At 35.3% G+C, this 15,496-nt stretch overlaps 1 protein-coding gene across 1 annotated transcript in view; it reads right to left on the reverse strand.

The window, feature by feature from the left end:
- Positions 1 to 825: 825 nt before the first annotated feature.
- Positions 826 to 15,496, reverse strand: part of LOC131143450 (uncharacterized) — a 47,698-nt gene continuing 33,027 nt past the window's right edge. The window contains exons 15-19 of the mRNA XM_058091753.1: positions 2,989 to 3,094; positions 2,766 to 2,906; positions 2,557 to 2,682; positions 2,337 to 2,451; positions 826 to 1,443 (exon numbers count right to left, since the gene is read on the reverse strand). Of these exons, the coding sequence (XP_057947736.1) occupies positions 1,091 to 1,443; positions 2,337 to 2,451; positions 2,557 to 2,682; positions 2,766 to 2,906; positions 2,989 to 3,094 (841 nt within the window). The 3' untranslated portion in view covers positions 826 to 1,090. The remainder of the gene's footprint in view (positions 1,444 to 2,336; positions 2,452 to 2,556; positions 2,683 to 2,765; positions 2,907 to 2,988; positions 3,095 to 15,496) is intronic.

Consider the following 15,496-nt stretch of genomic DNA (forward strand, 5'->3'; position numbering starts at 1 on the left):
CTGAAATAATAAAGTTTTTTATCACATTCGCCCGTGGAGTAGACATAACCGAACCACATAAATTTTTGTTTCATCTCTATTTATTTTCTTGCATATTTTATAACAATAATAACTAATTTCTATTATAATAATTTTAATTTACTTTTATTATTTTAATTATTAATAATTTATTTTATTATTATATTTTAAATTTTTATAAGTTTATACTTTTATTATTTTAAGAATACTTTCAAAATTGTTATTTAATTCAAGACAAAAATAAATATTTATTCAATCAAATTTGTAATTATTTTAGTTTTAACAGTATTAACTAAATAGGTTGTCCATTTTTTATTTTTAATTTTTTTTCCTAATTTTTAATTTTTTTCCTTTGATTTTTGCCGGCTTCTTTAATCAGTCCGTAGATTAGAAGATATTTTAAAAAAGAAAAAACAGGATTCACTGGATTTGGCCAAGCTTTCTTCCTCTTTTATTTAAAAATAAAAAATAAAAGCTGCCGCTGACGCTTTACTTTTGCAACGACATTCTCTACGTTTCTAGTTTTCGCACTAGCACTAAACAATGCTCGATGGACGTAACCCTGAACATGATTGCTATTTAAATTTATCGAGTACACAACTTTGATTCACTAACCTTTATGGAAATTTAAATAGCATAACCACAGAGAGAGAGAGAGGGGAAGCAAAAAAACCCTCAATCCATATACCATCCAAAAAAGCAGCACAAAACACTGCCAACCCACGGCCCTCCAACAGGTAAAGGACACCTTAGGTCTTACTCTTGTTAACTTCAAAAGAAAAGGAATCCTTGGAATGATCCTCTCTATTAACTGGAAACAGGTAAGCTAAGATTTAGAATGTCCCGCAAATTCGCAGGTTTTAATTAGTACAAGTAACCAAAATCATCTAGAGACTTCTAATGTGCTAGAAAGACAATCTTACATTAGCAAGAGAAGAGAATAAAAACGTTCTTTTTCTAATCAAGAGAAAAAAAAAATACAATAGAAAATATAAGAACAAGCAAGAAAACTTTTACAAAATTATCGGACGAAATATTGAATTACTGCCCTTTGGAAGTTTTTCCATGTCTATTAACTTTGCCTCTTAAGCATGTCTGTGAAATTACCCCTCATGATTCTTCTAAACCGTGTGTCCTCTGCCTGGGGCTGCAAGGGAGCATTTGGGGACTCAACCTGCTCCTGTGGCTGGTCTCCGCTTTCTTTCTTGCCAAGCAGCCCTCCTTCACCAAATAAACTTGTAACTGATGATGCAAGTCCAAGATGAGCACCCATCACCTTACTGATGGCCTCAAAAGTGCCCCCTGATCTTTCCTTCATTATAATTTCTAATGCTTCTTTATGTGCTGGATCAAGCGTATCAGTATCTTTTAACAGGTTCTGTATCGCAGGCAAGAGAACTTCGCGAACACTAGTTGGAGAAATATCTGTCGCAAGCAGAGTAAGATCAGGCACTATATAACGCGCATGCACCAAAAAAAAAACAAAAAAAAAAACAAAAGAAAATTGCTTAAAAATTATATGCAGTGTGGCTGATTAAGCTTTAAAAATATAAAGTCTCTGATTGTACTCAAATTTACTTTTGTTGAGCTTTTAAGCATGGCATAACAAAGCAACAATATCCATGAGCAGCGAGGTTCTTTGCACACTAGAAAAATCCAGTAAAACCTACTTACACTTTTATATAGGAAAATGAAGCAAAAAATTGGGCATATTATAGTAACTTAAGTCATAGAAGCACGGTTTTCTTTCCAGCCAAACCTTTTGAAAATAACTTACCCAGCAGGAAATAGATTTAAAAGAGATGAACAAGGCCTGTAGATCATTTTCCATTGAAAGAAAAGGTGACTATCACCATTAATACGTTATAACCATAGTTGACAAATCAGGAATTGAATCATGAATCAAAATTCCAAATTTGGGAATCAGGAACCAAGAATCAAATCAAATTGTAAGATTTGGTACAAATTTCCAAAATCAATTCTAAATGATTGACTGTCTTAAAGGTAACAATCGGCAGCATCTGAAAGGTGTGTTTATCTAACCCACCAGATTAAATGTCTACACCAATGCCAAACCATGCAAGAAATGATGTTTAAAGTATTCTAGAGATTATCCCTCATATCCAGCGGTATATCATTTAATCCCTTCTAGAAAATATGTGAAGAAAAACATCATCATACATCAAATATTAACCAATGAGCTCAAGTCAATGATTTACTTTATATTCCGTTTCTTTGCTTTATTGTATCTGGGTGCAGATGCATGCCCACACAGAGAGGAATAGGTAGGATAAGTAATATCCTCTATAGAAGCAAACCTGTAGCATCAAGAGCACGGATTGCTTCACAAAATACGTCAGCCCTTTCACGCCGACGCATCACATCACTTGCAGAGATTGTTGTAGTTGTAAATTGGAATATCTTGGACAAAAGATGTATACCACATTAAAGAAATCAAGTGACCCAGTAACTAAGCAATAGAAAAATCATTTTAAATTACTGAATAAGAAGCATGAATTTATCCTCCAGAAGAAGGATATATTCTCTGAGTCTATCTGTGGTATGTGGAACAGCCACCACCAATGCACGGACCACTGCAATAGTGGCTTCATGTGATCCATCTTCAAGAAATGCATCCATTTGAACACGTATCTTGTCAACAATCTAATAATTCCTAAATGTGGTCAGCCAAATGTTTAAGATAACCAGAGATCAAGTTATCAATAGAAACAGAAAAGGATCTGTACCATGTCATTCTTAAAATGCTGTGCTACAGCTCCAAATGCATCTATGCTTGCATACTTTACATTCAGGTTTTGATCAGACCCAAGAGTGACGAGGGCAGGCAAAACATGAGTTGAGGCAACTTTCACATCAATATAAGCTACCTATTACGAAAGAGGAAAATAGAGTTATAACTACAGCATAAGGTGAATTTGATGCTGGTTCCTGGAGAATAAATGGACTTACAATGACTTTCAGCAGATTAGCAGCACTGATTTTCATATTTATGTTGGAGCTAACAACCATTTCCCACAAAATGTTAAAAATCATGCCATGATGCTCTTCAAATGTACTGCATCAGGGAAAAACTGCGTCAGTCAAATCTATTATCTATACTATCTATACTTCAATACTTTGTGCAAGAAGTACGAATAGGGTAAATCCTTGTGGGATAAAAATTTCCCTATCTTTTGAAAAATAAGACAAATCTTTAACATTTATTATCTTTTTCAAATTTTTCTTAAATGTTATGTAACACACAAAATAACAATGTACGACTCACACTTCTATAAGGGTGTTGTGTCTGGATTTAAATAATCTTTGGGCATTCTTCTGAGACATACCAAACATTTTATAAACTCATCAACAACATTGAGAAGTATTTTTGGGTCAAAACTCTTTTTTGATGCTTCTCAGATACTCCTAGAAGTCTCCTCTCTTAAAATGATGAGATATTGTAATATGATTTTCTTTTATTTTATCCATAAAAATGATAATTATGAAAATGAAAACCTAAAAAAAAAAAAATTAACTTGTCAGTGTTTACAATGAAAGAAGACATTTTAACAATATTTACAAGTTAAAAAGAAATAGTAAGATGCATACTTATTTGTATTGGTTTTTTAAAAAGTGATATAAAGAAGTATTGAAAACATATTATTTTTTCATACATAATATATTTAAAAATAATATTATACAATTATTAGTTAGTGTGTCCCTTCCATGTTGTATCATATATTTTTAAGATTTATTGTCTTTGCATCCATGTTGTGTCATATCCATGTCTGTGTGAATGCTTTCATAAAATAGAAAACATAACATAAACTGTATTTTTTCGTCTAATATTTAACATAGAATCAAAATTTAAACAAAAAAAATACTAGCACCCTAATATAAACATTAATATTTGCTTCAAAATGTCGTTATTTTTAACGCAGATTAAAAACAGAGAATATAACATAAATTAACAGCATAAAACAACTAAAATATTAACATAGATAAGCAATATTAACTTAGCAGTCAAAAGTGAAAAGTGTTGCAATGTCATGGCATTACAATTGACCTAGGAACAAAAAACAGGCCCAGAAGTTAGGTCAAAAAATAAAATTTTTTAGCGTTCCCATAATGTGAATGTGCATGCCAAATACCCGAGTATGGATTTTGACTTATTCATTAAATTTAGTAACATACTGTTGAATATTCACCATAATTAAATTACAATTTATAAATTTAGAATGTAAGAATGTGCATTTGAATTAATAAATAGAACAGTAAAAAACACACATCATAAAATTTGATGGCTTCATATTTGAATGCAAACTAATATATTTTCATATCAATTATCATCAGAACCACTATTTTTCAAAAATAAAAATATAAACCTATATTTGTAGGAGAATATATTTTTAAAAGCTTGAAAAAAATAATGCACAAAAACTCTTTCAATTCTAAAAGCCAGGAGAACATACAAACAACAAAACCAAGCCACAAATCCCACTAGGTGGGGTCGGCTAAATGAATCTTTTTTCGCCAATTTATGTCATCATGAACCATTTGTTTTGATAGATTCAGAGCTATTAAATCCTTATTATCTCCTTCCAAGTTATTTTAGGTCTACCCCTACCCCTTTGTAAGCGGATTCAATTTCTGTATTTCTTGAATTCTAAATTATGTACATCCCAATCTTATAATATATAATACAATCAAATATTCTAAACAAGGAAACAATCTCCCTACAGAATAATACATAATCTTCTACTTTTACCCACTTTCCTAATTTACTTGCTATTCCCACGGATACTCGGGATTTGAACACTCCCCCCCTCAAGTTAGATCATAGATATTAATCATCTCCAACTTGCTAATGAGACCATCAAAGTTCTGTCGTGCTAACCCTTCAGTAAAGATATCTGCAGTTTGTTCCTTGATAGTACATAAGTCATACAGATAGTTCCTTCTTCAACCTTCTCTTTGATAAAATGTCGGTCCACTTCCACATGTTTAGTCCTGTCATGTTGAACTAGATTGAGAGAGATACTGATGGCTGCTTTTTTGTCACAATAGAATTTGATAGGAAATTTCATCGAAATTTGTAGCTCTTCCAAGAGTTTCTGTAACCACAGTCCTTCACATATTCCTTGAGCAACTGCCCTAAATTCAGCTTCAACACTACTTCAAGCCACTACATTTTGTTTTTTGCTTCTCCAAGTTACCAAATTTCCCCATATGAAGGTGCAATATCCGGTGGCAGACCTTCTATCTTCCACTGATCCTGCCCAATCTGCATCTGTAAAAATTTCTACCTTGCTTTCACATTTTTTGAAGAAGAGTCTTTTGCTTGGAGAGCCCTTGAGATATCTAACGATCTTGTACATAGCATTTAGATGAACCTTTTTTGGTGAATGCATGTGTTGGCTTACCACACTTACCGCAAATGCAATATCGGGTCTAGTATGTGATAGGTAGATTAGCTTACCAACCAATCTCTGATACCTCTCCTTTTCAACTGGTATTCCGCAATCTTCGACCCTCTTCACTGCTTTAATTGGGGTTTCACTAGGTTTGCATCCAAGCATGCCAGTTTCAGTTAGGAGATTAGTAATATACTTTCGCTGAGAGACACTAATACCCTTTTTTGATCTAGCAACTTCCATGCTCAAGAAATACCGCATTTGTCCCAAGTCTTTAACTTCAAACTCAGTAACTAAGACTTTCTTTAATCTTTCCATCTCTATTGTATCATCCCCACTTAGGATTATATCATCAACATACACTATTAGAATCGTTCTCTTACCACTTTCAAACTATTGGAAGAACAGAGTATGATCTAATTGCCCTTGTCGATATCCTTTGTTCTTGATTACTTTTGCAAATCTGCCAAACTCAGCTCTAGGAGATTGCTTGAGTCCATACAAGGACCTCTTGAGTTTACATACTCTGTTTTCTTCACCTTTCTTACTAAAACCTGGTGGTATTGTCATGCAGACTTATTCTTCTAACTTGCCATTTAGAAATGCATTCTTAATGTCGAGTTACTGTAGTGGCCAATCTAAATTGGTTGCCAAGGACAAGAGGACCCGAACTGTATTCAAGTTTTCCACTGATACAAATGTATCTGTATAGTTAATGCCATAAGTCTGTGCAAATCCTTTTGCAACGAGTCTGGCTTTATATCATTTAGGCTTTATATCATTCAATTATCCCATCAGCTTTATATTTCACTGTGAAGACCCATTTACAACCAACCAGCTTCTTCCCTCTCGAAAAATTCATTACGTCTCAAGTTCCATTTTTCTCCAAGGCCAACATTTCCTCCATGACAACCTCCCTCCATTCAGGAATTTCCAAGGCTTCCAGAATATTCTTTGGAATTTTCATCCTGTCAAGGTTAGAGGTAAAAGCACGATATCATGTAGACAAGCTTTTATAAGACATGTATTTAAACCAAGGATATTAGTACACGACCTGGTTTGTTTTCTAACTGCAATAGGTAAATTGATGTCATCATGTACAGGCTTATCAAAAAGGAGCTCATGACTATCTATTACCAGATCGGGATTGGGCATGGACTCATGGTTGCTCGAAGCTATCACCGGTTCCAACGCTCTTGGTGCCTCAGGTATAAGATTTTCCCTGTTCTTTGTGTTCGGCTTTCATGAGTAAACCTGTATTTCTGTGTCGTTTTGCTTTTCTGCATCTCCCCCTGAGGTTAAGTGATCTTTTGTGTATGACAAGTCAAGAAATGATGCAATGGGAGACTCAGTAGATGGGTCAAAGAATGAAGGAATGGGAGACGCAGTAAATGGCACAGAGTCAATAGTAAAGAAATCAAAGAACCGATCTTCACTCCACTTCTCCCCCCTGAAGAGAGGATTTTTGGAAATAAGGAGTGGTTTCAAAGAACATGACATCAAGGCTAACAAACATTTTTTTTTAGACAAGGTCATAACATTTGTAGCCTTTCTGGATAGGAGAGTAACCAATAAAGACGCAGTTAACGGCACGAGGTTCCAATTTATCCCAATTGTCAACATGAACATGAACAAATGTAGTACATCAAAAGATTTTCAGAAGGAGACTGGAGTGGAGTCTAGAGGTAGGAAAATTTTCCTGGAATTTCTGGAGAGTGGCAAAGAAAAGAACTCAACTCGGCATTCGATTAATGAGATGTGTAGCTGTTAAGATAGCATCTCCCCAAAAATAGTTTTTCATATTTGTAGTGAACATCAATACCCTAGCTCCTTCAAGTATATGTCTGTTTTTTCGTTCAGCGACCCCATTTTGTTGAGGGGTATCCCGCACAAGAACTCTGGTAAACAATCCCATTTTCTTAAAGATAATTTCCCAAAATATCATTAAAATATTTTGTACCATTATCAGTACGTAAAATTTGAATGCCATTTTGGAATTTTTTTGAGTCATGGAGTGAAAACTGACAAAAATGGAAGGACTTCAGTTTTATCTTTCAACAAGTAAACCCAACAAATATGAGTATGATCATCAATAAAAGTAACAAACCATTTCGTATGGGTGCGATTGGGGGATCTGAGGGCCCCCACAAATCACTGTGAATCGTAGTAAATGGGAAGGATGGTTTGTATGTGGATGTTGAGAAAGAAGTATGCAGGTGTTTTGCAAGCTCACATACTTCACATTGAAAATCAAAAGACGTTTTATTTAAACAAATAAAAGAAAATAAACGTCTTAAATATTGAAAATTTGGGTGACCCATCCTAGGGTGCCAGAACAAAAGTTCACTATCTCTAGAAATAGATGCAGAATAACAAATTGCAGCATTACATTGTTCACTCGTTCTTGCCTCCTCAAAGTAGTAAAGTCCCATATACGCCTTAGCACTGCTAATCGTCTTCCTCGATGATATGTCCTGGAAAATACAGTGAGATGAAACAAATTTAGCAAAGCAATTGGAATCTTTTGTTAACTGGCTAATGGATAACAAGTTGCAAGACAACTTGGGGACATATAGTACATATTTTAAAGTTATAGAATCAGATATGTGAATACTTCCTTTTCCGGCAACTGATGAGACAGATCCATCAGCAATTTTAACTTTCATATTTCTAACATATGGTGAATAGGATGAGAACAATTGATAAGAATCAGTCATATGATCAGATGCACCCAAGTCAATTATCCATGGTGATTTGTAATGGGATATAGTATTTAGGGCTGACAAAAAATTACCTTGGTTAGCTAAAGAACCAGTGGAAGACTGACCCGATGTTTGAATTAAGAAAACATTTTATATAGCTGATCCAACTGCTCAGGATTGACTACACCACTTGGAGTGGTATTATTGTTTTTCTCACCTTGTGACCTTTCAGTTGAAGTATCAATAGTAGCCTGATAGCCACGATTTTTTTGATATTGTCTCGGCTTCCAATCTGCAGGCTTTCCATGAATCTCCTAGCAAGTATCTTTTGAATGACCTAGCTTATGACAGTGCTCGCACCATAATTTTCCTCTTTGTGACTTCTGCCCAGATCCCGCAGGGCTTTTTGAAGTTAAGGCCGAGACGTATGGCCCATTCGAATTTAGGGCTGGTATTTCAGGCCCGAAACGATCCGCTTGTCACCTCAACATCACATGTCGTCGGCTCTCCTCCCGCCTTACTTCGGCGAACGCCTCTCGGGATGATGGCAGAGGTCGTCGGCCAAGGATTCTTCCTCGTACGTCGTCCGGATCTCCATTGAGGCCGGCCAAGAACTCAAATACCTGTTTGTTTTCAAGTCGTTCTTTGTATCGTGCGCTGTCACCAGAGCACTCCCATTCCTCTTCGATGCTCAGATCGAGCTCCTGCCAGAGATGAGTCATCTCCATGAAATACTCAGTAACGCCTCTCTCACCTTGCCTCATCTGCCACAATTGGGTCTTGATCTCGAAGATCTGTGAGTAACTCTCGACGTTGGAATATGCCTCACGAACGGCATCCCAGACGTTCTTCACCGTTGGCAAGAACAAGTAGATTTTCCCAATTGACGGCTGCATCGAGTTGACAAGCCAAGTGGTGACCATGGAGTTTGTCGGACCTCCATTTTTGCAAGGCTACAACATCGGTAGAGTCTGGTTTCCTCCGTTCTCCGGTAAGATACCCTAGCCTCCCTTTTCCTTCAATTACCAATTTTATGGATTGAGCCCACTCACGGAAATTTTTTCCGTTTAATTTCTCCATTGAGAGTGGAAAGGCTGTGTTTTCTAGCACATTCGAACCCCCGACGGATGTGGCCTCTGAGTCGCCGTCAATATTTTCAGAAAAGGTCGACCATCTGTTGTTGACGGTGCCACTGGCTATAGCTAAGGTTGAGAAACCCTAGCTCTGATACCATGCAAACGAATTCAATTTCTGTATTTCTTGAATTCTAAATTATGTACATCCCAATCTTACAATATATAATACAATCAAATATTCTAAACAAGGAAACAATCTCCCTACAGAATAATATACAATCTTCTACTTTTACCCACTTTCCTAATTTACTCACTATTCCCCACAGATACTCGGGATTTCAACACCCTTCTATTGCCTCCCATAGTAACTAACTCACTTTTCCTCACTCGCTCACTATGTGGCCTATAAAATCCAGGAGAACATAATACATAAATATATAATTTTATTGGTGCTATTTCATGACCTAAGAATACTAAATGCCCATTTAGTTGTGAAAAATAGTATTTTCCATCTTAGTTTTCCAAAAAATTACAAAAAAGCTAGTTAATTTTTCATTTTTAGAATATTTGTATGACATAAACGACCAAGAATAAAGAGTTTCGGCACTATTTGCTTATGGAAATAGTTTTCTTTTTCATTTCTAATTTTTCAAATAATCACAAAAATAACCTTCTTTTCCAATTTTCCAAATTTATATAGAAAAGTTGGAAAACGTCACTTTACTATTTTTTTGGATTTCTAACTCTTACTTTGCACATAGGAGTGATGAGAATCGACAAACACCATTAAAGGATCCATTGCAAGTTCCATATGGGCCAACCACAAGGTCAAGAGCTAAGAAGATCAAGGAAGCAATGCAAGGATTGGTGCAATCCAATTGGGCCAAGTTTGCAAATTTATCAAGTCAGACCCCAACATTCAAGATGGGCTTGCAAGAAGAAGAACATTGAATAAAAATGTGAGGTTTTGTTTCTTCTATTGGTTTTTCAAAAAACTTGTGAACTTATCAAGGATTCTTCCTTGTAGCATTCAAACTTTATACCTTCAGTTCGTGATTCAATTATAATAATTAGGTAGAGGTTTTTTACTTTATGCCTTCGGTTCGCGTTTCATTTATAAACATTGGGTCGGGATTTTCTATCTAAAAATTTGAATTTTAGCCTTCTTGGGAAAGTATTTCAATGTTAATTGTTGAGTCTCAACGCGTGTCGATTGAGGTTTGCATCATTTGGTATCAGAGCTTAGGCTCTAAAATCGAGTTTACTATCCTTCTATCTTTTGTTTCTTGTTATCATCCTATCTTGTTCCGTTTGTGTTCATTATTCCTTGTTCTTGCTTTGTGACATGCACCAAGTTGAAAAAAAAAAAAAAAAGTTGATACTGAAGCAACTGATACTATCATTCATCGCACTTATCAAAGTTAATTTTTTCTTGAATCGTGACTTTTGTAGTTTTAGTTCTCTAAAAATATATATATATATATATATATATATATGATTTTTGTCCTCTTCCTTTAATTTGTTGTTCTATAATATTTTCTTGCTGAATACTACAAGTTGAATTCCTTGATCAAGTTTATTAGTTTGATGAAAGACTGAAAAGGGAAAACGACGAGTGGAAAAAGGCAAGAGGGTGTGAGACTAGCTTGGATGCACACTCAAAATTGTATGCTTTAAAATTTTCTTTAATGCATTGTATTATGTGAGTAGTTTCTACTAGTTGTAGGGTGTAGCTAAGAAAACTATCTTTGTGAAATAAGCTTGCTAAAAAAATAGGTGTACTTCGCCTGTGTAACACAAAATCTTTGTACACACAGCCGGTCCCAAGCCCAGATAAACGAACAGGGTTGTGTTAGGTAGCTGACAGCCAACATAAAACTTTGTCAAATCTTTTTTATCATGAATTCTTACCAAAATCACGTAGATCAAGGGAATAGACTGAGTCAGTATAAAAGTGAGAGGGCCAATAAGTTAGTACAAGAAACTAAAATAAGATTAGCAACATGGAATATAGGGACTCTTACAGGAAAAAGTATGAAAATAGTGGAAATATATTTAGAAGGAAAATTAATTTAGTTTGGCTTCAAGAGACGAAATGGGTAGGAGAGAAAGCCAGGAAATTTGAATAATTGGGATTGAAACTTTGGTACACGAGCAAAGAGAAACATGAAAATAGGGTGCGTATTTTTTAGATAGAGACCTAAAAGATAATGTAGTAGATGTTAAAAGAATAGGAGAAAGGATCATTACAATCAAATTAGTTTTCGGCTTAGAGATAGTGAATGTCATTAGTGCATATGCTCCCCAAATAGGCTTGGCAAAAAATCTAAAAAGATAATTTTGGGAAAATATGCATAGAATTTTACAAGGGATTCCGAGGTTTGAAAAGACATTCATAGGAGTTGATTTGAATGGTCACATTGGGAAGGATAATATAGGGTATGAGAGGATACGGAAGCCATGGATATGAAGATAAAAATGAGTCCGATGATACAATATTAGAATTTGCCATGTCTTATGATTTGGTTATATTGAATGCTAGCTTTATAAAAAAAGAACACTAAATAACTTTCAAGTGTGGGTACAATAAAAGCCAAATAGATTTCTTTTTAACTAAGAACAGGGCCGTCTATCTTATAAGGATTGTAAAGTTATCCTAGGTGAAAGTTTGGCTACACAACATAATCTTAGTATTAGATATACATATTAAAGAATGGAAGAGTAGCATAAATCAACACAAGAGGACTAGATGGTGAAACTTGAAGGGAGATAATATAGTAAAATTCAAAGGTAAAAGGAACAAACAGTGTGATTGGACAATAAGGGATAAGGTTGATGCAAATACTGTTTGGGATAAAATGGCGAATTCTATCGTAAAGATAGCAAAAGAGGTTTTAGGTGAATCCAAAGGAAGATACTTGGGTAGTAAAGAAAGTCGATGGTGGGATCAAGAAGTCCAAAATCCTGTTAAGACAAAAAAAAAAAAAAAAAATTGGTATAAGATATGGCAAAATTGTAGAAATATAGAATATCTTGAAAAATACAAAGAAGCGAGAAAAAATGCGAAAAATACTATCAATGAAGCTAAACATAGAGCTTATGATACTTTATATACTAAGCTAGACACAAAAGGAGGATAAAAATACATTTATAGACTTACTAGAGTAAGAGAAAGAAAATGCAAATATTTAGATTTTGTAAAATGTATAAAGGACGAAAATGATAATGTCTTAATTGGAGAAGAAGACACAAAAGAAAGGTGGCGGAGATACTTTGATAAGTTGTTCAATGAAAACCAAAACGAATGATTGAACTTGGAAGTGACAAGTGATGAAAGATTAAAAATAAAAGATTTATTTGTAAAATAAGAGTCCTTGAAAATAAGATGTCATTAAAAAAGATGAAAAGTGTGAAATCTATAGGACCGGATAAAATACCAATTGAAGTTTGGAAATGCTTAGGAGATAAAGGATTTATTTGGTTAACATTACTATTCAATAATATCATAAATCAAGAAAATGCTAGAAGAATAGAGGAAAAGTATGTTAGTACCTCTGTACAAAAACAAAGGCGACATTCAAAACTATAATAACTATCATGGGATTAAGATTTGAGTCATACGATGAAATTATGGGAAAGGGTAATTGAACATAGAATAAGATTACAAACGAAGGTTTCCGAAAATCAATTTGGTTTTATGCCTCGGAAATCAACAATAGAAACTATTTATCTTTTAAGAAGTTCAATGAACAAGTTTAAGGAAAAGAAGGGCTAGCATATGGTTTTTATTGATCTAGAGAAAGCTTATGATAAAGTACCTAGAGAACTTTTTTGGTAGTTATTAAAAAAGAAGTTTGCAGTAGATATACAGAGGTCATTAAGGATATGTATGACATAGTAGTGACTAGCAATAGGACCATAGGAGGAGAGTCTAGAGTGTTCCCAATCTCAATAGGTGTTCATCAAGGTTCTACTTTGTGTCTTTATCTTTTTACTTTAGTAATTGATGAAGTTACTAGGAATATCAACGATGAGATCCCTTTGTGTATGCTATTTGCAGATGATATCGTGTTGATTGATGATAGTAGGAGCGGAGTGGAATCTAAGCTAGAACTTTGGAAAGTCACATTAAAGAATAAGACTAAATATATGAAATGTAATTTCAGTAATGTAAGGAGTAGCAACAGAGATTAAACTGAATAATCAAGAGATTAATAGCATTGATAGATTTAGATATCTTGGATCTATAATGCAAGGTGAAGGGGAAATCGAAGAAGATGTAGTACATAGAATTAAGACAGGTTGGGTAAAGTGGAGGAGCGCGTTTAGTGTGTTGTGTGATCGAAGAATATCCTTAAAATTAAAAAGAAAGTTTTATAAGACGGCTATAAGACTAGCTACGCTTTATGGTTCACAATATTGGGCAACTAAGAAACAATACATAAAAAGAATGAAAGTTGTTGAGATGCGTATGCTAAGGTGGAAGAGTGGTCTAATATTAAAAGATAAAGTAAGAAATGAACATATACGTAAACATTTAGGCATAGCACAGGTTGGAAACAAGATAAGAGAGGGGCAACTAAGATGGTTTGGGCATTTAAAACGCAAGCCTAGTAGAACACTTGTGAGGAGGAGTGAATTAGTAATGGTTTATGGCATGAAAAGGGATAAGGGTAGGCCTAAAATTACTTGGAATGAGGTAGTGAGGAAGGACCTAATAGTCCTTAATCTAATAAAGGAAAATGCTCTAGATCGGGTGAATTGGCGGAAAAGGGTTCATGTAGCCGACCCCACCTAGTGGGACTCAAGGCTTGCTGTTATTGATGTTGTTGTTGTTGTATCTGCAGAGAAGGAAAGATTTTGAGTTACAGAACTTTCAGGGAGGATGTTCAGGGAGCTTTCAGCAGAAAAGGAAAGATTCTGACTTCAGAATTTTCGCGGAGGATATTCAAGGAATTTTCAGCACATTCATGGTGAGAGATTAGAGTGGGGTAGTTATGGGAACTTTGGGTATGGGGGGAACAAGAAGTCATGGGTACCAAGGTTTAGACAAGAGGGGCTGCCAGGCAGAAATCAGAAACCCATTCCAGCGAAGGCTACTAGTCAAGCTCTTAAAAATGGGCTTAATTACACAGGCCCAAGGGAAGCCCAAACAGAAAATAATGTTTCAGCCCAGATGGAGAGAGTTTCATGGCTTTCGGGCTTGAGGATTCTTAAACAACCAAAAGCCCTCTCCCTCAAGAAAAAGATTTTTCTGGGATTGAAGAAATATAGCCAAGAAGCCTAACAACATGCAAATAGAGGAGATGGAGGATGCAAATGGAGAAGAAGGAAAGTGGTAGAAAATGCTTAAAGAAGCTTCAAGGGGAGTTATTGAGGAGCATGGCAAAGGGATTCCAGCATAAACATTGCGAAGGCTGGAGGATGTCTATGACTGGGTGCAGAGAAAGATAGGACGAAGTAAATGCAAATAGGAAAAGTAAAGGAGGTAATGCTTCCAGACAATCAAATTGAGAGTCCAACGGTATCTGAAGAAGAAACTTTCTTTTTCATATGATTCCAAGGATGCTGAGTTACTTATTGAAAATCTTAGAAGAGCGGGAGGGGAATAAAATAGCAAGGAAGTAGAGGTGGTGAGGCACAAAGATAAGGAGGCAACTGAGGGTGATATTTCAAGTCCTCAACAATCTGAAAAGTCTTGGATGGATTATGTTCAAGGAGCTTTGGCCATTTAGCTTTGGCCAATAAGCTTAAAAGGCATCTTTCGAGAGCAGGACAGGAATATAATTACAAAACTGAAAAAAAAACCTTCTATTCTTGGGTTTATTGACTCTTATCATAATAATTCTGGATCTTTATGTAATAAGGAACCAGCAGTTAGGAGGAAGTGCAGTACCATAAGCCTTTTTGGGGATGAGAGGAAAAATGAGGATGCCCAGGTTCTTTTAAATTATTTAGGTAAGCTGGTGTGTCCGGGTAGGAAGGAATTTAGTACTTGTTTGGAGAGGGCTGGAGAGAAGAAAAAACAAAAAATTGGTTAGGGAATTGGGTAGATTAGCATCCTCAATTAATTACGATAAAGGAGGAAGGCTCAGGGGTCTTAGCTGGTGCTAAATGAAGATCTTTTCTTGGAATTTTAGGGGTGTAAGGGGTTGGGTAAGAAGACAGTAGTTAGAGATTTGATTAAGAGAATTGGCCATAATATTGTGCTTCACCAGGAAACCAGATTGGAGGCCATTAGCCCTCAGCATTTTAGGAGTATTTGGGATTCAAGGTCTACGAAGTG

The sequence above is a fragment of the Malania oleifera genome, chromosome 1 (genome assembly GCF_029873635.1).
Source record: "Malania oleifera isolate guangnan ecotype guangnan chromosome 1, ASM2987363v1, whole genome shotgun sequence".
Classification (NCBI taxonomy): Eukaryota; Viridiplantae; Streptophyta; class Magnoliopsida; order Santalales; family Ximeniaceae; genus Malania; species Malania oleifera.